The sequence below is a fragment of the Carcharhinus amblyrhynchos genome, chromosome 6, assembly GCF_965287045.1.
Source record: "Carcharhinus amblyrhynchos chromosome 6, sCarAmb.v2.hapA, whole genome shotgun sequence".
Taxonomy (NCBI): Eukaryota; Metazoa; Chordata; class Chondrichthyes; order Carcharhiniformes; family Carcharhinidae; genus Carcharhinus; species Carcharhinus amblyrhynchos.
This window is the reverse complement of record NC_137329.1, coordinates 70,107,666-70,131,546: the sequence shown is the minus strand read 5'-3', so window position 1 is coordinate 70,131,546 and position 23,881 is coordinate 70,107,666. Positions and strand designations below refer to the sequence as shown.

Genomic DNA, 23,881 nt, shown 5'->3' with positions numbered 1-23,881 from the left:
CCTAATTCTGTTCCTATGCCTTATGGTCTCCGAGTACTCCAGTTTCCTCTCACAGTCCAATGACGTGCTAGTTCAGTGAATTGGCTATGCTAATTTCTCCCTCAGTGTATCCAAACAGGTACCGGAGTGTGCTGTCTGGGGGGTTTTCATAGTAACTTCATTTCACTGTTAATGTAAGCATACATGTGAGACTAATAAACTTTAAAACTGGGTTTCAACCAGTGGGAGGCCACTTTTCAACAATTTGGACCTTATCTCCAAGGCTGACAGTCGGACCCAGAAGCAGAACTGAACACACAGAAGCACTGTATTTTTAATCTGAACAAGCACAAAGGAAATCAGAGTTAGGTACACATAAGAAAGAAGAAAATGTTGAAAAAGAGAAAACAGGCAGAGTTGTAAATAACAAATGCCAGCTCAGAAATTTTCACAGTTCTCCATTCTTATTTGAAATATTTTCTTAAGCAAGTGCATTAATAATGCTCTTGTTGGCATCAATGCGGCTTTTTTTTAAAAAATAGGATGTTAGGGTTTGGCTCTGTATCACAGTGTAAACACTTTGAAAAATGGTCAAGCTGTCAAGATAGCTTAGACGGTTCATTTAGTGGGAAGTTGAGATACATTTGTGCTGAGACATTTGACCCTCACCCAGGTGTGTACTATGTGCCTACATGTGTCCTGTGTTGGACGATTATGGAGGGTCAGTTGTCGAGGTGGGTTCAGTGAAGGAAAATACTTCAACACCATTCAACCCATCGAGTCCACAATGACTCTACAACAGCACATGCTGCCCAGGCCCCATCTCTGTAACCCCACCTATTTAATACATAATCCATGTAACCTACACATCATGAGACATTAAATTTAGCATGGGCAAGCCACCTAACCTGTGGCAAAACATCTTTTGACTGAGAGGGCAAACCAGAGCACCTGAAGGAAACCCACACATACACAGGGAGAACGTACAATTCCACAGTCACCTAAAGGTGGGAATTGAACCCGGGTCCCCGGTGCTGTGAGGCAGCAGTGCTAACCATTGAGTCACCATGCTGCCCCTAAAGCAAAATAAACAGAGAACTTAGCTTTTACTGCTTTGCTGAGAATGTTCCCTGTCCTGGATTTGTGGAAAGATGTCAAGTACATTGCACATTACCCATGTGATAATGGTGCCTGTAAGCTCAAGGAAGGCGATGAGGCCATCCATCTCACGTTGTGTTATGCCCCTCAAAGGCATGTGCCTGTACTGAATGGTGTCCGTGCTCGGAATGTCTCTCCTTAAGTGCTCATGGTACAGCATCAGTGAGTGGAAAAAATGTTCCCAGGATACTGGGTTGCCTCCGACCACTTGGATGTTTTCCACTGCAAGAAATAAGAATGAACACATGATTTCCATCACAGCATTAAAAAAAACACTGTAGTTCCAACTTTTTTATCTTCTTCTCTCAATAACTGTTGCAGTGTTGTGGTTCCAGCTATTTACTTGTAATTCTCATAAGCTTGTGTACATTTGCTGCTCGTAACATGGTTGCTTCTATTGGAGCAGGAGTAGGCCATTCAGCCCATTTAGCCTCTTCTGCCATTTGATGAGATCATGGCTGATCTATGGCCTAACACCATATACCTGTGGCCCATATCCCTTAATACCTGTGCTTAACAAAATATCTGAGATTTTTAAAGACAGCAACTGATCTATCAACTGCTGTTTTTGGAAGAGCATTCCAAACCTCTACCACCTTTTGTGTGTAGAAGTGCTTCCTAACCTCCTGCCTGAACAGTCCGACCCTAATTTTTAGGCAATGCCTAAGGACAGGAGATCTGACATAGATTGGGTGCTTGCTTTGTGGAAGACTTTCAGTCAGTGTGCAAGTGTGACCCTGAGATTCTAGCCACCTGTCATTTTAATTCTTTACCAGAATTTGACCGAACCACCCAGTCTTTGGGTCTCATCTTTCCATTAAGCACTTTGAGGTGCAGATAGGGAAACAGATTCTGGAGAGATGTAGTAATAACAGAGTTGTCTTGATGGGAGACTTCAATTTCCCGAACATCGACTGGAATATCCCTAGGGTAAGGGGTTTGGATGGGGAGGAGTTTGTTAGGTGTGTTCAGGAAGGTTTCCTTACACAGTATGTGGATAAGCCTACGAGGGGAGAGGCTGTACTTGACCTGGTACTGGCAAATGAACCAGGGCAGGTGATGGATCTCTCGGTAGGAGAGCATCTTGGGAATGGTGACCATAATTCTATCTCCTTCACAATTGCGTTGGAACGAGATAGGATCAGGCAGGCTAGGAAGGTGTTTGTCTGGAGTAAGGGGAGATACGAAGAAGTCAGGAAGTTACTTGGACAAATAAACTGGAAGGAGGCGTTCTTAGGGAAAAGTACCGAAGGAAGGTGGCGGATATTCAAGGAATGTTTGTCTGGAGCTCTGCATGACAACGTTCCGATGAGACAAGGGGGTTTTGGTAGGTCGCGGGAACCGTGGTGCACGAAGGCTGTGTTGAACCTAGTCAGGAGGAAAAGGAAGGTGTACAAAAGGTTCAGGGAACTAGGAGATGTTAAGGATCTTGAGGAGTATAAGGACTGTAGAAAGGAGCTTAAAAGGGAAATTAGGAGAGCCAGAAGGGGTCATGAGAAGACCTTGGTGGGTAAGATTAAGGAGAATCCCAAGGCCTTCTATAAATATGTGAAAGGTAAAAGGATGAGAAGAGAAGGGATAGGACCTATAAAAGGTGAAGGGGGAAAGGTCTGTGTGGAACCAGAAGAAATGGCAGAGGTGCTTAATGAGTACTTTGCCTCGGTATTCACAGTGGAAACTGATCTGGGAGATTTTGCTACGGATTTGCAGCAGATGGAAAAGATTGAGTATGTGGATATTAAGGAGGAGGATGTGTTAGAACTTTTGAATTCTATCAAGATAGATAAGTCGCCGGGACCAGATGGGATGTACCCCAGGATACTGTGGGAGGCGAGGGAAGTGATTGCAGAGCCCCTGGCGATGATCTTTGCGTCGTCAATGGAGACGGGAGAGGTTCCGGAAGATTGGAGGATTGCGGATGTAGTTCCTATTTTCAAGAAAGGGAACAGAGATAGCCCGCGAAATTACCGACCGGTGAGTCTGACCTCAGTGGTTGGTAAGCTGATGGAAAGGCTTCTGAGGGACAAGATTTACGACCATTTGGAGAGGTTTGACATGATCAGAAATAGTCAGCATGGATTTGTCAAGGGCAGGTCGTGCCTTACGAGCCTAGTTGAGTTCTTCGATAATGTGACTGAACACATTGATGAAGGAAGTGCAGTGGACGTGGTGTACATGGACTTCAGCAAGGCGTTTGATAAGGTCCCCCATGCAAGACTTCTTGAGAAGGTGAGAGGGCATGGAATCCAAGGGCCTTTGGCCTTGTGGATCCAGAACTGGCTTGCCTGCAGAAGGCAGAGAGTGGTTGTGGATGGGTCTTTTTCGGTATGGAGGTCAGTCACCAGTGGAGTGCCCCAGGGGTCTGTTCTAGGACCCTTGCTGTTTGTCATTTTCATAAATGACCTAGATGAGGAAGTGGAGGGATGGGTAAGTAAGTTCGCTGATGACACAAAGGTCGGTGGTGCTGTGGATGGTCTGGAAGGATGTCAAAAGTTGCAGCAGGACATAAATAGGATGCAGGACTGGGCGGAGAAAGGGCAGACGGACTTCAACGCGGCTAAATGTGTAGTCGTCCATTTTGGCAGAACCAACGGGATGAACGAGTACACTATCAAGGGCAGGAGTCTTAGTAGTGTTGAAGAGCAGAAGGATCTTGGGGTCCGGGTCCACAGGACTCTTAAATGGGCCTCGCAGGTGGAGGATGTGGTCAAGAAGGCGTATGGTGTACTGGCCTTCATTAATCGAGGGATTGAGTTTAGGAATCGGGAGGTAATGCTGCAACTTTATAAGACCCTTGTCAGGCCTCATTTGGAGTACTGTGCGCAGTTCTGGTCGCCTCACTATAGGAAAGACGTAGAAGCTATTGGAAGGGTACAGAGGAGATTTACAAGGATGTTGCCTGGACTGGGAGGCATGCCTTATGAAGTTAGGTTGAGGGAGCTGGGACTCTTTTCCCCGGAGAGATGAAGGTTGAGAGGCAACCTGATAGAAGTTTATAAAATGTTGAGAGGAATAGATAGGGTGGATTCTCAGAGGCTATTTCCCCGGGTTGAAATGGTCGCTACGAGAGGACACAGATTTAAGGTGCGGGGAGGAAAGTACAGAAGTGATGTTAGGGATAAGTTTTTCACTCAGAGGGTGGTGAGTGAATGGAATCAGCTGCCGTCAGTGGTGGTGGAGGCGAACTCGCTGGGGTCTTTTAAAAGACTTCTGGATGAGTATATGGGGTTTAATGGGATTGGGGGTTATAGATAGGTCTGTAGATTGGTAGGTGTTGATGTGATCGGCGCAACTCGTGGGCCGAAGGGCCTGTTTGTGCTGTAGTGTTCTATGTTCTATATGCTGCTGGACTCGAAACTGATTTCAGATAAGATAGTACCTGTTGGTAATTATTGTGGTGTTGTTCTTTCCACATCTTCTAATCTAGACCAATTTTTGTTTCTTTACTTAAACCAATAACATCCCTATTTGTTTTGCACCATCATCACTTTAGCCATTAATTCAGCCTAGTTTTCCAGCTTATCACAGACAATGCAAGCGAATCTCAAAAAAATTCCAAGTGTCAAACTGTGTTAAAACTGGTTTTTTTAAAGCAGTATTTTCAAAATGAATTTCCAACATTCTGTGCATCGCAGAATGCCTCAATGTGAATCATGCTGATAATCAGGGGCAGGGCCTATTCCCGCTGGAGAAGCTGGTAGCACAGCGCTAGCGGGCCATTAAGCATGTGATGTAACTGATGCTATACACTAGATACATCAATGACATTTTCTTCCTTTGGACTCATGGTGAACAATCACTGAAACAACTCTGTGACAACATCAAAGGTTTCAGTCCATCATCAGGCTCACCATGGACTACTCTCTAGAATCGGTTGCATTCTTGGACACACGCATCTCCATCAAGGACAGTCACCTCAGCACTTCACTGCACCGCAAGCCCACGGATAACCTCACGATGCTGCACTTAGCCAGCTTCCATCCTAAACACGTTAAAGAAGCCATCCTCTACAGACAAGCCCTCCGTATATACAGGATCTGCTCAGATGAGGAGGATTGCAACAGACATCTCCAGATCCTGAAAGATACCCTCATAGGAACAGGATATTGCACTCAACTCATTGATCGACAGTTCTGACGCACCAGTGAAAAACCGCACCGACCTCCTCAGAAGAAAACACGGGACATGGTGGACAGAATACCCTTCGTCGTCCAGTACTTCCCCAGAGCAGAGAAGCTATGACATTTTTTCCGGAGCCTTCAATATGTCATCAATGAAGACGAACATCTCGCCAAGGCCATCCCCACACCCCCATTTCTTGCCTTCAAACAACTGCATAACAGACCACTGTCCACAGTAAACTACCCAGTCTTCAGGAGAACAGTGACCACAAAACCACACAACCCTGCCACAGCAACCTCTGCAAGATGTGCCAGATCATCGACATGGATCCCATCATCTCACGTGAGAACACCATCCACAGGTACACGGTACATACTCTTGCAACTCAGCCAACATTGTCTACCTGATACGCTGCAGGAAAGGATGTCCCGTGGCATGGTACACTGGGGAGACCATGCAGACGCGACAACAACGGATGAATGAACACAGCTCAACAATTGTGTTTGGTGCAGACTCGATGGGCCGAAGGGTCTCTTTCTGCACTGCAGTGTTCTATGATCTATGATCTAATCACCAGGCAAGACTGCTCCCTTCCTGTTGGAGAACACTTCAGCAATCATGGGCATTCAGCCTCTGATCTACGGGTAAACATTCTCCAAGGCGGCCTTCACGACACATGACAACGCAGAAGCACTGAGTAGAAATTGATAGCCACGTTCTGCCTCAACTGGGATCTTGGGCTCATGTCACGCTATCTGTAACCCCCATGACTTGCCTGGGTTTGCAAACTTTCACTAACTGTCCTGGCTAGAGACAATACACATCTCTTTAACCTGGGCTTAACCCTCTCTCCACTCACAATGTCTGTACTTTTAAGAAATGATTACCCGTAAAGACTTGCATTTCAACCATTATCTTGTAAATTGAGGTTGGGCCTTTATCTGCTCTGTTTGTGAACAGAATTCCCACTCACCTGATGAAGGGGCAGCGCCCTGAAAGCTGGTGGCTTGTGCTACCAAATAAACCTGTTGGACTTTAACCTGGTGTTGTGAGACTTCTTACTGTGTATGTGCTGATCTGTCAGTGCTGAGATTAGCGCATGCACAGTGGCCCCTTCACTGACGGCCTCCAGATAGCTGGTCAGCCCCATGACCCCTGCATCACAGCCATGCGATACCCCCCTCCCCCACCCCATCAGCCTGATTGGAGGCCTCCCAAACATGCCTGGGACAGCCCCCACCCCCACGGGTGATCGGCCCCAACCGCTGGTCTCCCTCCCTTTGTCACTCAGCCCAAATGCAGAGTGGCAGCAGGATCGCCCACCCCCACCAAGGCCCCAGCCTCAGGTGCCCCCAGGCCTGCTAATGGGATTTAAATAGAATTCAAATTAGCATCTGCATAAAATATTCAGCCTCACGTCAGTTTCTGGTGTGGAGCTGACGGCACTGGAAATCAGGCTGCCGGATACTCGGAGGCCGTGGCACCCAGCAGGGAGCCCGCTAAATGGCTTCTGCTCAAATCCCCTGGCCCACTGCGCTGCCTCCTTTCCTTATCCAAACACGTTTGAAACATATTGCATCTCTACCACTTTCAATTCTGATTCCAATGAGAAGTTTACAAACTAAAACGTTAACTCTCGTTTCTCTCTCCACGAACACTACCTGAACCCCCCACCTCCAACTCAGGCCCCAGTATCCACAATATTTCATCCTATAAGATGCGAGCAAAGCACATCCCTCATTTTCAGGTCCCACAGTTTCTTAATTCTGATGTGTTTACATGCATTCTCTCACTAACGGGCCTCCTATGTTGCAAAATCGAGGTGCAAAATAGCTCCAATTTGTGCAGAGAAAAACTTACCATGACTGCTGCCATTGACTTTGAGCAGACTGAAGCAGTAGTGTGCACAGTGTGGCCCATTGGCCAGTCCACGCAGCATTTTAAGATAGGGCAGGTACAGAGATGGAGGCAGCATGTCTCCCATCTGCCTCACAAACTTAGACAGGACAACCTGAGAGACAAAAAGTAATTCAACATTTTGTTTTCCTGACAGGACAAATTTATAACCCTCAAGCTAACATGTATATGTACTGGCCAGTAACAGAGGAAAACGTGACAAGTGTTAATTTTCTTCTCTGTAACGTCCAAGGTTTTTATCAATTTCAGACCTTTAATAGTTTTAAACAATTTAGGAGAAATATTGAAAGATGTGGGTGTCATAACAGGCATAAATTTGACCATACCCAACCATTGTGGAGCTACAGTAAATAAAAAGCACAGCATTCTTTTCTTTTTATTTTTTCACAGGGTGTTGCTGGGAAAGCCAGCATTTATTGCCCATCCTGAACTGCTTTTGATCGGAGTGGCTTGCAAATTCATTTCACGGGGCAAGAATCAACCAATTTGCTGTTGGTCTGGAGTCACATGTAGACCAAACCAGGTAAAGACAGCAGGTTTCCTTCCCTAAAGGGCATTAGAGTACCAGATGAGTTATTGTAACATTTGATGGTGGTTTCATGATCACTATTACTGAGACTAGCTTTTAATCCAGAGTTTTTATTAATTGAATTTAAACTCCAACAGCTGCTAGTGTATGATTTGAACCCATGTCCCCTGGGCCTCTGGACTGCAAGTCTAGTGACAATATCTCTTTGTCACCATCTCAGAAATGCTGACGACCTTGCTGAAATCAGTGGAATACATATGAATAGAGTCCCTCTAGCATACTGTGCCATTACATTAGGTCATGGCTGATCTGTCCCTCAAGTCTTTGAATCACCTGTAATCCATATCCCTTGCTACCTCACAAAAATGTATTGATCTCATTTATGCAGCTTGGCTGGTATCACTGGAGACATACCTGGCGTTGAGGTGGCCTATGGCGGGTCAAACCTGAAAAGGAACCTATCATGGTTGTAGTTTGAAATGGTTCTGATGGACACCAATATTCAAGGGCGAGCTCTAGTTTGAAAGGATCCTTCTGGTACAACTCTCCAATCTGCCAAAAGATGAAATAAACCACAATCATCACACAAGTAATTTATTTGAGACGGAAATTAAGATGGTGAAATGTGATGAACTGCCAAATAAGTCATCACAGGCATCAAAACTGTAAATGGGTACATTTAAAAGAAATACCATCACACCCACTGGCAAGGCCTCAGCTATTTGGTGAATCTACACAAGGTACATGATTAGCGTACTTGGATTAAATGGCTTGCCCCCATCGTTGGGCAATTTATAAATAACTGTTCTCATAAAGCACAACTTGTTTTCTGCCACTGGAGGCCCTCAGTGATCTATCTGACTAGGCATAGCAACAAGTCTCACAATACTAGGTTCAAGTCCAACAAGTTGACTTGGTAGCAAGAGCTTTCGGACCGCTGATCCTTCATTTGGTGAGTGGAGGATTGGGTTCACAAACAGGGCATGTAAGACACAGATTCAATTACAAGATAATGGTTAGAATGCAAGTCTTAATAGGTATTCAAGTCTTTACAGGTGCTGACAGTGCAAGTAGAGAAAGTTAAGCACAGGTTAGAGAGGTCTGAATTGTCTCCAGCTAGGACTGTTAGTGAGATTTTGCAAGCCCAGGCAAGTCGTGGGAGTTACAGGTAGTGTGACATGAACGCAAGATCTCGGTTGAGGCTGTCCTCATGTGTGCGGAACTTGGCTATAAACTGATTTGATTACCTGTTAAGACTCACATTCCAACCATTATCTTGCAACTGAGTCTGTGTCTATACGTGCCATTTGTGAACCCAATCCTCCACTCACTTGATGAAGGTGCAGTGCTCCAAAAGCTCGTGCTACCAAATAAACCTGTTGGACTTTAACCTGGTGTTGGGAGACTACCTACCCCAGTCCAATGCCAGCATCTCCACATCATGGCTATCTAGCTAGCAGGAGGCTAAGCACTGTGTTACTCAGTTCAACTTGTCATAGCTATTCACTCATTAAAAAGGTGCAAATTCTGAAATGCAAGCCTGGGAATTCTTCTCCACATTTGACATTCAATACTTGGCTAACAGCAAAAATTAAATGTTGAGAATTGTTTTAGCATCATATACCTAAGTCATAACTGCATTAAAGCTTCTCTATTTCTCTGCCCATTAAACATCCCTTCCCTCCTCAAGCTGGGGCACAATTGAAATTGTATTTGCAATGCTCTGGATTCTCATTTCTTCCAGAGGGCTGTCAGACTCTGGGAGATCACAACCTAATTTGGCTCCCAGGAGATGCACACACCTGTAATTGCAGCAATAATTGTAGGGAACCAATTTATGCTTTAAGTTCCTTCATTTTCACGCCGATTCTCACTGTGAGGTTATTCCAACTGTCAATGGATGATTCAGCCACCAGAAAAGCAGAAAGAGATGAGGGATAGCAACAGAATTAAACATGAATACTGAACAGCAAATCAGGAACAGGAATCCTGGCTGGTTTTCTGTTCTTTAGCCAGGCTAAGCTGGCAAGCTGTAGCTTGCTACCAAGTTCCAACCAATGCCTGTGACATCAGCTAATTCAGCACTTTGTGAGGATGCAATCTGTATTTTCCTTAATCAGTGTCAGTGATCCAAGTTATTAAAAATACTTAATCAATATTATTTGTTGCATCAAAGAAGAGTCAGTCAGTCTATGATCACTGCAAGCGGGACCTCAACGTCCTTTTCCCAAAGTCTAAAGTATAGGATTACGATTAATTTATACACAACACATGGAAAAAATGTCCCTTTAAAAACTAATCAACAGCTGAGCATGATTCCACTTTGCTATAATAGCCCAAAGTGCTTGCACACTTGCACCCTTTGCTGCCTAGCTCCTAAGCTCTTAATTCCCTCATTACATTTCTCTGGTTCTCTCCTCCTTTGACGCAATCCTTGAAATCTGTCTCTTTGACCAAACTTTTGGTCATCCACCTTAGTACCTTCTGAAACAAAACAAAGAATTCCAGAAAAACTCAGCAGGTCTGGTAGCACTTGCATGGAGAGAACATGGTGTAAACATTGTGAGTCCATTTGTAACCTTAGTCAATTAAAGAGAGGGAAAGTGTATTGGATATAGACTGAGAGAGATTGCAACAAGATGTAGCAACCTTAAAAGCAAGAGGCAGATTGCCTGATGGGGCGGGGGTGGTATTTCCATTGAGACAATAAATATATGGGCTACATAAAAAAAAGTGAAGATGGAGGAGAAAGGTCACAGTCTAAAGTTGTTGAACTCAGTGCTCAGTCCTGAGGGCTGCAATGTGCCTAATCAAAAGATGGGACGCTGCTCCTTCAGCTTCACTGGAGGACTACAGCAGGTCAAGTTTGGACATGTGGGCATGACAGCTAGGTGCTGAGTTAAAATGGCACACAACAGGGAGACTGAGGTCATGCTTACAGACTGAACAAAGGTATTCTACAAAACAGTCACCGAGTCTCTTCGTATGGTTTAGAGTCGATCTTTGGTAAGATTGCTGAGAAGCCCCTTGTTTTACAACACTAAAGGTGCCATACAAATGCTTGCTGCTGCAGTCTGGTCACCAAGATACAAATTTGGTGCCTATTCATTCAAAGTTCAAATTTGAGCTAGTCTTTCACCTTACCAGCAGCATCAAATGCTCAAGGTCACGGCGCAAAGTGGAAGGTGGCTCGGTGCCCATCTGCAGGCTCATGTGGATGATTCGGGCATCCTCATCTGCACGATTCCTCAGTTGTTTAACCTGTTAGACACAAGGTAAGATTGCAAAGGAAAAGGAAGATCAGCACAATCTCACAGGTTATGCTTCTTTTACCACCATACAAAATTGGAGGAAGGGAAAAGGGGAAGGCCTGCTCCAGTAAGCCTTCCCCCATTCACGATAGTGGCGGCAGTTTAAACGGACTCGTCCTCTCATCTAGCACAACCATATAATCTTCTGGATGAGGCAAAAGCAGTAGAACAACATCCAAGGCCAGAAAAAGGAGTTAAAAAAAGAGAAAATTATTCTCTAACCCGCTCAGGAAATCAGTCAGTTCAATCATATTAACCACAGTGTTGAAATGTTAGATCATTTACGTCTATCTCTTTTTTCACTGTCTGCTTCAAATCAAGTATTGGCCGAACTCTCCAAGTCAGGTGTGCAGATTCAGCACACCACATTCGCTAGCAATGCAGTCCAAAGATTTATTACTATGTGGTAGAGAGCCTCCCATCCAATCCATTTCTACTCTTGTGCAGTTTAAAGGCGTGTGGCTAAGCAAAACAACATTCTACACCCGGTTCCAAGGCAGTCAGCCTGATTTCTTACCCATTTTAAGTTTCAGAATTAGTTGAGAATGTTTCAGCCCAAGACTTCTAATCATTTTCTTTACCACATAAACTGCATGAGGAACGAGCACCAGCGATCCTGAGGGAAACTTCGGAAGTAACTAGCTTCCAGATGGTTTGATTAATCTTTCACCCCACCCAGAGGTCAGATGATGATTTTAAGGCCACTATGGACTTCTACTGGAGTTCCTTTCGGCTTTACCCTGCCGTGGCATAGTTCACCATCTTTCTGTTCCTGTCACAGGTGCTCCTCCTGCTCCACTTCCCAACAGAGCTGGTGAGGTGAGGTAGGAGTGTGCCACCTCTGAAATGCATTCTGAGCTCTTCAGCCCTACACTATCACATTTCCTCAGAGTATGACAAGCATTTTCTGGAAATGCCAGCTAATACTATGTTTATGATGTCAGACGACACTATCATTACACAATTTGTTCATCAAAATTTTACTTGCTGAATCACTTTTCTCAGCAAAATGCATTGATGTGAATAACCAAGAGTGCCTCATTTAAAGTACAATACAGTACTGACATAAGGTGTTTCTAGATGGAACAGCAACTCTCAAGGAGTGCTGCTGGCAGAAGGAAGCAAACCTGCATTACATATATAGCAGTTGCTGGTGATCATCATGACTGACTCCACTCTAGTCACTGAATGCCATCCTTGTTATTTTAAAAAGGATTTAGTTACGGCTCAGGTCAGCTGTTAAGATTTTAATTCACTTGACCTTCCTATTCACTTCAAATGGCTCAATATGGAGTCACAAGGAAAAGATTTGTGTGTGAATTCACTCCCTCTCACTGTTATGAGCAGGGTGCTTCATTGTCAGCTCCCAGCACAGACCGCAATTCCAGAATTAAATTTACTCAGTTTGCTAATGCCTATCTCCAGAAATACCAAGTTTAAAATACAAACACAGTTTTTACTGTAATGCCTCTAATGAACCAAGGTTCAACCTACAATTGCATGAGGCAGAAGTACCAACAGTCAGTAGCCCCAGTTCCCCAGCAAAATCAATGGCCCTCCCAGGGGTTCATTCAAGCATGTTCCATTATATTATACAGAAAGTATCCTGACACACTGAATGGTACAGACAGGGAGTATGGTTTTCCTTTGGTGGCTCATAAGCATGAGGTCAAACTTGAGAAGTACACCTCTCAAACAAGGAGTCAATGATGACCATGAAAAAGATGGTGTGAGACAAAAGCATGTCGTCAGTAATTTGGTACATTCACATCAATTCTTCCACAGGATCCCTGTCTCACAACAAATTAAATGTTTTGAGAAAAGTTGAAGAAAGGTGTACATGTTTTATTTGTAGTTTTCCTAATTATGAAGAGGAATGATGAAATGGAGGCCAACTGTTCACTGTAATGAATGGTACAAATACAAGGGACACAAGATAGGAGCCAGGCAGAAAGTCAGGGGCATCCAAAGGAAAACGTATTTGTGGAGCAAGTTCTTAAGGCAGACCCACTGATGTGCACCAGTTGAATAAACGTCTGTAACTTACTTTCATTGGCATGAGCGTCAAGAAGTCTGTGATTAGATTGTGAATCCTGCGGATGTAGAACTCATCTTGATGCAAGCCCTCAGCTCTCACCACAGCATCCGTGAGGAAAAGGAAGGCATTCTGGCCAATGGCCATGTTTGCAATCAACTCATCGGCCTCTGTGAACTCTGTCAATGCTGGTTTTTGAAAAATAAGATACAGTCACACTCAAAACATCAATAATCAGTATTCAGCTTATACAGGTTCAACCTTACAACTAAAATTGTGCAACTGTCTTTTAGAGTATGTACCCTATAAACAAGGTGGCGTTTTCTTGACTAGTACAGGATTTGTCATGTGTTGAAATATCAGAAGCATGTTAACATTTCAGGAAGATCATACTACCACAGTATGGTGGTCAGATTCGACCATGTGTGTTTTGGGATTGGGCGGAGGAAAGGTTGAATTTGGATGGACTAATATGGGCAAATAACCCAACTGTTCAAAGATGTGCAGGGTAGGCGAATTGGTCATGTTTAATTACCCCTTAGTGTCCTAAGATGACTAAGTTAAAGGGATTAGTCAGATAAATATATGGAGTTAGAGGGACAGGGCAGTGGTTGGGCCTAGATGAGATGTTCTGTTGGAGAACTGGTGGACTGAATAGCACGTTCTGCACTGTGAGAATTCTATGATTCTTTGACCCTCCTCACTCATATTCAGCTTATTAAATGCATCTATATCAGCCAGTGTTAATAAGTAGAAGATCCCTGTACTATTAATTCAGATCAAGAGATTAGAATTTTCAGATAGTAGCCCTGCAGACAGAACCATGGAATCCCTACAGTGCAGAAGGAGGCCATCCAGCTCATTGAGTCTGCACTGACCACAATCCCATCCAGGTCCTATTCCCATAACCCCACACATTTACCCTGCTAATCCCCTGAAACTAGGGTCAATTTAGTGTGACCAACCAACCTAAACCGCACATCTTTGGACTGTGGGAGGAAATGCACACAGACAGACATGAGTAAAATGTGCAAACTCCATACAGACAGCGACCCGAGGCCGGAACTGAACCCAGGTTCCTGGTGCTGTGAGGCACAGTGCTAACTCGGGTGCCACCGTGCCACCTGGTCTAAAAATCAGACCCCAAGTTGCAGACAGCATGTCTGACCCAACAGCACAAAAGATGACCAATCAAAAAACAATAGGAATTTGTGAAAAAACGTAATGCAATAGTCAGGGGTGGAGGAGGGATTTGAAGCTTTACATAGATTGGACAAGGCAAATTGGCAAAAGTAGTGTGGAAGACAACTTCAGATAATGTACTCGAGATCATTTCCTGGAACAATACTTTGTAAAATAGGAATTCACAAACCATGGCTCACAACTATCACCTGTCCTCACAACTACAGCCCACTCTCACGTCTCCCCCAACCTCAGCCTTCCCACAACTCTCGCCCCCTCACAAATCAATCAACCTTCACACTCACAGCTCCAAACCCTCTCCAGTCTCATGGTGATTTTCAAGTTTCAAAATGGGGTCACAGTGGGGGACAAAATTAGGAAGTACTTTTGCAGAATCATCATCAACCAAGCAATTTTAGTTTTCATATTTTATTAGAGACAGGGTTCATCAGCAATCTGATCGTAAAATAGCCAGTAGGGCAGAGTAATCAAAGAAAGACAGACTTGCATTGACAAAGCACCTTTCACAACCACTAGACTTTTCAAAGTGCTGTGCATGTAAACTGTGGCTTAGTTGGTAGGACATGAAAAGGCGTAGTGTAGTGGTCTTGTCACTGGACTAGTAATCCAGAGGCCCAGGTAACGTCTGGGGACCCGGGTCCGAATCCCACCACAGCAGGTGGTGAAATTTAAATTCAATAAAAACATGGAATTAAAAGACTCATGATGATTATTAACCCATTGTTCACTCATGTCCTTTAAGGAAGGAAATCTGTTATTCTCTGGCCTACATGTGACTCCAGATCCATAGCAATGTGGTTGATTCTTAGGAAAAAATGCTCTCTGAAATGGGCTAGCTGGGGGTGGACAACTGATGTTGGCCCAGCCAGCAATGCCCACATCTCACGAATGAATTAAAAATAACACCTCTGAATCACAAGGTTCTGGGCATAAGTCCCATCCCAGGGCTCAAGTAGAGTCAAACCTGATACTCCAGTGGAATACTGAAAAAGCATTGCACTATTAGAAACCAAGTCATTGCCTAATTTCTCAAGTGGGTGATCCAGTAGCAAAACTTTGAAGAGTTTTTGGGGCAGCACGGTAGGGTGGCATAGTAGCACTGCTGCCTCACAGTGCCAGGGACCCAGGTTCAATTCCAGCCTTGAGTTACTGTGTGGAGTTTGCATGTTCTCCATGTCTGCATCGGTTTCCTCCAGATGCTCCCACAGACCAAAGATGTATGGTTTAGGTTGATTGGCCATAACTAAATTGACCCTAGTGTCAGGGGATTAGCAGGGTAAGTAGGTGGGGCTACGGGAATAAGGCCTGGGTGGGATTGTGGTCAGGACAGACTTGATGAGCCGAATGGCCTCCTCCTACACTGCAAGGATTCTATGAAGAGTTATTATGACCAGATAATCTGTTAAAGGTTTGACTGATAAATATTGGCCCGGACCCCAGAATAATTCCTCCACTAGTCTTTAGAATAGTGCCATGGGATCTTTTCCATCCACCTGAAGCGGCAGAGAAGTTTAACATTTCTCCCAAAAGACAGCACCTCTCACAGCGCAACACAGCCTTATTTTGCACTGGAGTTTCAGTCAAGATGTCAGTGATCAAATCTAGGAGTGAGACTTGAATCTAATTTTCAACTCAGAGGCAAAAATGCTACCAACTGAGACAGAGCTGACACAATCTTCAGACGACAATATCTAATTGATTAATATGAGCGAACTATGGATAGATCCTTGAGAGACATCAGAATAACTGCGTGTGAGCAGAAAGAGAAACTATTACAAGTGATTACTGGCTATGGTTAGATATGATGTGGAGATGCCAGCATTGGACTGGGTAAGCACACTAAGAAGCCTCACAACAGCAGGTTAAAGTCCAACAGGTTCATTTAGTAGCACAAGCTTTCAGAGTGTCACTCCTTTTTCAGGTGAATGAAGGGTTGTGTTCACAAACAGGGCATATATAGACACAGACTCAATTTACAAGATAATGGTTGGAATGTGAGTCTTTACAAGTAATCAAGTCTTAAAGATATAGACAATCTGAGTGGAAAGAGAGTTAAGCACAGGCTAAAGAGGTGTGTATTGTCTCCAGACAGGACAGTTGTTGAGATTTTGCAAGCCCAGGCAAGTCATGGGGGTTACAGATAGTGTGACATGAACCCAAGATTCTGGTTGAGGCCATCCTCATGCGTGCGGAACTTGGCTATCAGTCTATGCTTGGCGATTCTACACAAACTCGTTATTAAGCATATTCAAAGCTGAAATAGATACTTTCCATAAGACTCTAACAGAAATCAAGAGATTTCGAGATCAGACGGAAAAGTAGAATTGACATTGAAAGTCAGTCATGGCAACAAAACAATATCCATTGCACCTTCTTTCAAAGGTATTACCATCACTGAATCCTCCAAAATCATCATCTTTGAGGTTACCATTGACAAAAAACTGAACTGGGCTAACCATATAAATATTGTGGCTACAAGAGCAGATCCATGATTAAGAATTGTATATCAAATAACTCATTTCCTGACTCCCCAAAGCCTGTCCACCATCTACAAGGCACAAGTCATGAGTGTAACAAAATACACTCCACTTGCCTGGATGAGTAAAGCTCATATATTCATATATACTCGTATATATGAGTACATTCAAGAAGTTTAACACCATCCAGAACAAAGAAGCGTGCTTGGTTAATACTCCTTTGCACAATCATTCAATTCATCCAACACTGGTGATCAGTGGCACATCTGTGTACCATCTGCAAGGTGCATCCAGGAATTCAACTTTCAAACTCACAACCATGACCATCTTGAAGGATAAAAGAAGCAGATACCTGAGAACGCCAGCACTCAAGAGCACTCCAAGCCAACATCATCCTGACTTGGAAATATATTGCTATTCCTTCATCGTGGCTGAGTCAAAATCCTAGAATTCCCTCCCTAATAGCACTGTCGGTATACCTGCACCTCAGGGACAGCAGCAGTTTAAAAGGAAGCTCACTTCCACCATCTCAAAGTAAACTAGGGATGGGTAATAAGTGCTGACCTAGCCAGTGGCATTTACATCCCACAAATTATTTTCTTTTAAAATTAGCTATCAAACCCAACAACCAAATTTTTGAGTAATATATGGGATCCAAGGAGACTAAAAAGATCATTTACCTGTAGTGTCAGGTAATTGTGAGATCCCTCGCAGAGCCAAGGCCCAGGCCAATCTGACCACAGCCTGCAGACCTGCTAGTTTCCACGGCTGTGAGTTCTGCAGTTTGTAATGGATAGCAGTCACGTACTGTCTTTCTGTCAATAACGGCAGCTGATGAATTAATTCTGGTAAGAGAAAATATTTTAACCTTTTAAAAAGATAGGGAGAAAAAATGCACTTCAGAATGCAATTAGTGACCTATCAATTTTATTTACAGACTTGTATCTCCAGTGCAACACCTGCCCTTGAATTTGTACTGTTAATGAAACACAATGAAGTGCCCATTTTTCATTCCTGTGTTTTCATACATACTGGGTGGTGCATCAACCAACAGTAGCAATCCAACCAATTCACTTCTCTGTTAACATGAATTTTCAGGCAAGCGTTACTGCAACGAGCGAAATCTGCTCCATTTGATCCTCACCGTTCCATTCAGCCTAATTTCGTCAGACTACTTCACAATACAGAAGGTGACATGGAGACCAGATCTGACAATACAGGCGCACCATTTGGGCATCACACCAGCTCCACACATTTAGAACAAAGTCAACTTTTATAAGTTCCCCAGACAGTCTTGTGAGCTTTTCAAACTGTAACTATTCACCTTAAGACAAATCCCATGGGCAAAGCACAGCTTAGACACATCAGTTGATCTGCCATACTACAAAGGAGAAAGTGATCAGTGCTGGGTCCTCTGCTATTTGTGATTTTTGTCAATGACTTGGAAGAAGGGGCTGAAGGGTGGGTTAGTAAATTTGCTGATGACACCAAGATTGGTGAAGTAGTGGATGAGGTGGAGGGCTCTTGTAGGCTGCAGAGAGACATTGACAGGATGCAGAGCTGGGCAGAACAGTGGCAGATGGAGTTTAACCCTGATAAGTGCAAGGTGATTCGTTTTGGTAGGACAAACTTGAATGCGGATTACAGGGTCAACGGCAGGGTTCTGACGAACCTGGAGGAACAGAGAGATCTTGGGGTTCATATCCACAGATCTCTGAAGGTTGCCACTCAAATGGATAGAACTGTGAAGAAGGCTTATAGTGTGTTAGCATTTATTAACAGGGGGTTTGAGTTTAAGAGCCGTAAAATTATGCTGCAACTGTACAGGACCTTAGTGAGACCACATTTGGAATATTGTGTGCAGTTCTGGTCACCTCACAATAAGGAGGATGTGGAAGCATTGGAGATTTACCAGGATGCTGCCTGGTTTGAAGGGTAGGTCTTATGAGGAAAGGTTGAAGGAGCTGGGGCTTTTCTTTTTAGAGCAGAGGAGGATGAAAGGCAGCTAAAAAGAGGTTTATAAAAATGATGAGGGGGGATAGATAGAGTGGACGTGCAGAGACTATTTCCTTGGTTGGATGTAGCTGTTACTAGGGGGCATAAGTACAAGGTTCATGGTGGGAGATACAGGAGGGATGTCCAAGGTAGATACTTCACTCGCAGTGTTTGGGGTGTGCAATGCACTGCCTATTGTGATAGTGGAGTTGGACACTTTAGGAACTTTCAAGCGGTTATTGGATAGGCACACGGAGCACACCAGAATGAAAGGGAGTGGGAGAGCTTGATCTTGGCTTCAGACACAACTCGGCCCAACATCGAGGGACGAAGGGCCTGTACTGTGCTGTTTAAAAAAAAGTCTCACAACACCAGGTTAAAGTCCAATAGGTTTATTTGGTAGCACAAACCACTAGTTTTCGGAGTGCTGCCCGTTCATCAGTGAGTGGGAGTTCTAATCACAAACAGGGCATACAAAGAAACAAATCCAATTTACAAAATAATGGTTGGAGTGCGAGTCTTTACAGGTAATCAAGTCTTAGAAGGTACAGACGTGAGTGGAGAGAGGGTTAACTACAGGTTAAAGAGATGTGCATTGTCTCCAGCCAGGACAGTTAGCGAGATTTTGCAATCCCAGACAAGTTGTGGGGGTTACAGATAGTGTAAACACAGGAAGAAGTCTCACAACACCAGATTAAAGTCCAACAGGTTTATTTGATAGTAAACCCACAAGCTTTCGGGGTTTGCCCCTTTGTCACTCACCTGACGAAGGAGCAAACCCCAAAACTTGTGAGTTTACTATCAAATAAACCTGGTATTGTGAGACTTCTTACTGTGTTTACTCCAGTCCAACGCCGGCATCGCCACATCATTACAGATAGTGTGACATGAACCCAAGATCCCAGTCGAGGCTGTCCTCATGTGTGCGGAACTTGGCTATCAGTCTCTGTTCAGCGACTCTGCATTGTCACGTGTCGTGAAGATCACCTTGGAGAACGCTTACTCGAAGATCAGAGGCCAAATGCCCGTGACCGCCAAAGTGTTCCCCAACAGGAAAAGAACACTCTTGCCTGGTGATTGTCGAGCAGCGTTCATTCATCCGTTGTCGTAGAGTTTGCATGGTCTCCCCATTGTTCCGTGCCTCAAGACATCCTTTCCTGCAGCATATCATGTAGACAACGTTGCAAGTGTATGCATTGTGCACCTGGTGGATGGTGTTCTCGCGTGAGATGACGGCATCTGTGTCGATGATCTGGCACATCTTGCAGACATTGCTGTGGCAGGGTTGTGTGGTGTCGTGGTCACTGTTCTCCTGAAGGCTGGGTAGTTTGCTGTGGACAATGGTCTATTTGAGGTTGTGTGGTTATTTGAAGGCAAGAAGTGGGGGTGTGAGGATGGCCTTGGCGAGATGTTTGTTTTCATCGATGACATATTGAACGGTCCGGAGAAGATGTTGTAGCTTCTCCACTCCGGGGAAGTACTGGACGATGAAGGGTATTCTGTCTGCCGTGTCCTGTCTTCTGAGGAGGTCGGTGCGGTTTTTCACTGTGGCGCGTCGGAACTGTTGATCTGAGTCGAGCACCATATCCTGTTCTTATGAGGGCATCTTTCAGCGTCTGGAGGGGTCTGTTGCAATCCTCCTCATCTGAGCAGATCCTGTGTATGCGGAGAGCTTGTCTGTAGGGGATGTCCGTAGTCATCTCACGTAAGAACACTATTCACCCCAGGTACGGTATACACTTGCAACTCAGCCAACGTTGTCTACCTGATACGCTGCAGGAAAGGATGTCTTGAGGCGTGGTACATTGGGGAGACCATGCAGACACTACGACAATGGATGAATGAACACTGCTTGACAATCACCGGGCAAGAGTACTCTCGTCCATTTGGGGAACACATCAGCGGTCACTGGCATTCGGCCTCTGATCTTTGGGTAAGCGTTCTCCACGGCAGCCTTCACGACACACGACAATGCAGAGTCGCTGAGCAGAAACTGATAGCCAAGTTCCACACACGAGTACAGCCTCAACCGGGATCTTGGGTTCATGTCACACTATCTGTAACCCCGACGACTGTCCTAGGCTTGCAACATCTTACTTACTGTCCTGGCTGGAGACAATACACATCTCTCTAACCTGTGCTTAACCCTCTCTCCACTCACCTTTAAGACTTGATTACCTATAAAGACTGGCACTCCAACCATTATTTTGTCAATTGAGTTTGTGTCTTTATATGCCCTGTTTGTGAATAGAACTCCCACTGTGGCTTGTGCTACCAAATAAACCTGTTGAACTTTAACTTGGTGTGGTGAGACTTCTTACTGTGTTTACCCCAGTCCAATGCCAGCATCTCCACATCACACTACAATGGAGGCAGCTATACTGTGCACTATGAATTGCAGCTGCTAAGCACACAAAACCCTGGGGACTCATTATCCAGCATCATCAATGAAATATAAATTTATCCAATGAGGCAGTAAGGCCAAGTAGAAGAAAACTGGAGTAAATTAAAATTATTTGGACTTTCACAGAGGAAGATTTTATCATGCACGCACTCAATTGCCCAGGATGAACTGTGAACTTGGGACAGCATTTCTATCCAGTTTTAGCTTGATAGTGATTCTTTATTTTGAGGCTTGATGTACCAAAGTAAACAAGCTGTATTCAAAATCATATCCCTCACATAACTCAACACAAATAGGAAAACCTTTGTTCCATTGTCTCCAAGGATAGGATCACGTCACATAGTACAAACTATGAATATCCTCTGGGATTTATTCAGTTACTGTAGGAATTTAGCTGACAACTATGCAAACCAGCCAGGATTCAGCACCAGTCTCCAGGTTAGTTAAAATCAGAGACAGAGACAATCACTGGATGCTGGACCTAATGAAACATTCAAAACTGCACTCAAATATATATTTTTGATAAAAGCACAATTATGCAGATGCTGGAAATCTGAAATAAGAAAAACAAATGCTGGAAATATTCATATTAAGGTTGATGACCCATTGTCAGGCTCTCAGTCTGAAATATTAAAGTTCCACCATGGACCAGCTGAGCATTTTTGTTCTTATTTCCCTTTTCTGGTAAAAGGCATCAGGTGATATGCAGAAATATACATAATTCAGGTAGAGATTAAAGTTGAGGCACACATCACCAATGATGCATCAGAATGTTGATACAGGCAAAAGAGACTCAATGGCATACTCTAGTTACTGTGTTCTGGACTTTTGGAGGGGGGAGGCTTTGGGATAGAAATAAGACAAAAGGTCAAGATTTAATATTCAAAACATAAACAAAAAAAATCATTGGTCTTCCTTGTTTGGAGAGGTTAGCATGATCAACATCGGTCATAAATATATGCAAATATTTGCTTAATTTATTTGTAATAGGTGATGCCATATCCTTTAGAAACATCAAGCAGAACTCATGGGTGCTAAATCTAGTACCAAAAAACATGAAGAGCAGGGTTTTCCATTGACTATCTTCGACACATTATCTTACTGAGGTATCAGATAAATTAAAAAAAACTTTGAGGTAGTCTCTCTAGAGGGCTGACATTGTCAAGATTTCAAAACAAGCACGGCCAATAGCTGTTCTTTCTGATGTTTAACTGGCTGTTCTTATACCTTCTCGATCCTCGGTGACATGCTCCAAAAAACTGATATCAAAACAATAGAGCAGAGCCATGAGAAGAGCCAGGTTTACATTTTCCAGTGTGCCATCAGCCTCCAGCGTTACACACTCCATATGGGAAATCAGATACAACGTGTCATCTTTACTCAATGGTGTCTGGCAGGCCCAGGCGAAAAGGCAATCTGCAAGGGATCGGCGGCATTCCTTGATCAGATCTGAAACCTAGAGAATTAGCAGAGATGTTTTAGTGTCCCGAAAGATTTGAAGGACATGACATGTGTTTTGTTCCCTTCTCCATAAGCTAGTGTAACCAAGTAGAATAACAACCAAAGTGATATGTTGGCTTGGGAATTCTCTTTCATTCCTGGTGCCCAAATTTAAAGATTTCCTTGGTACAAATTTGAAATAGATTTTGCCTCTTGGATACAAACCAGTGAACTGGGAAGAAGTTGAGTGAATTAAGAGAGACTTGGGCCTGAACTGCAGCTCAGCACTTGGTTTGGCACTGGGGGGAGGGGGAGGGGGAGGTTTCAGTCTTGATGGGCAGAATGGCCTGTCCTGCATATAATTTTGAACACTTCTCTCAAATCTTCCCTTAACCACCTCTTAGACCACAAGAAATAGGAGACAGAAGTAGGCCATTCAGCCCTTCAGACCTGCTCCGCTATTCAATAAAATCACAGTTAATCTAACACTCACCAAATCCACTTTCCTGCCTTCCCTCAGTAGCCCTTAATTCCTCTACTGATCCATCAATCTCAGGCTTGAAAATATTCAAGGACTCAATCTCTACAGCTTCCTGGAGCAAAGAATTCCAAAGATTCACCACTCTTTGGGAGAAGAAATTCTTCCTCAAATCCATGTTAAATAAGAACCCCCTTATTCTGCAACTCTGCCCTTTGGTCCTACACTCTCCCAGGAGTGGAAATATCCTCCCAACGTTTATTCTGTGTAACCCCTAAGAATCTTCCACGTTTCAATCATATCGCCTCTCATTCATCTGAAATCCACAGATGACAGACCCAACCTGTTTAATCTTTCCTCATGGGCCAGTCCCTCCATAACCCGGGTAATCCTCATGAACCTTCTGTGTACTGCCTCCAATGACAACATATCTTTCCTTAAATGAGGGGATCAAAGCTATACACAGTATTCAAAATATGGCCTCATTACTACCTCATAATACCCTTGTAGCAACACCTCAATAAAAGCAAAATACTGCAGATGCTGGAATCTGTAACAAAAGCAGAAAATGCTGGAAGATCTCAGCAGATCTGACAGCATCTGTGGAGAGAAAATAGAGCCAGTGTTTGGAGTCTGGATGGTCCTTTGTCTGGGTCTTTCTGATGAAGGGTCATCCAGACTCGAGACATTAGCTCTATTCTCTTTCAGATGCTCTTCTGAAATTTTCCAGCATTTTCTGTTTTTGTGTGCAGCGACACTTTTTTACTTTTATACTCCAGCCCTTTGAAATAAAAGCTAGCATTTAATTTGCCTTCCCTATGTATTCTAGCTTT

The 23,881-nt window shown here is 43.9% G+C and overlaps 1 protein-coding gene across 1 annotated transcript in view; it reads right to left on the bottom strand.

Annotated features, from left to right (window-relative positions):
* nup205 (nucleoporin 205) overlaps positions 1-23,881 on the bottom strand; it is a 122,499-nt gene that overhangs the window by 86,460 nt on the left and 12,158 nt on the right. Inside the window, exons 6-12 of the mRNA XM_080190618.1 lie at positions 22,358-22,586; positions 17,412-17,576; positions 13,064-13,239; positions 10,850-10,966; positions 8,120-8,257; positions 7,120-7,270; positions 1,154-1,359 (exon numbers count right to left, since the gene is read on the bottom strand). Coding sequence (XP_080046744.1) covers positions 1,154-1,359; positions 7,120-7,270; positions 8,120-8,257; positions 10,850-10,966; positions 13,064-13,239; positions 17,412-17,576; positions 22,358-22,586 — 1,182 coding nt within the window. The remainder of the gene's footprint in view (positions 1-1,153; positions 1,360-7,119; positions 7,271-8,119; positions 8,258-10,849; positions 10,967-13,063; positions 13,240-17,411; positions 17,577-22,357; positions 22,587-23,881) is intronic.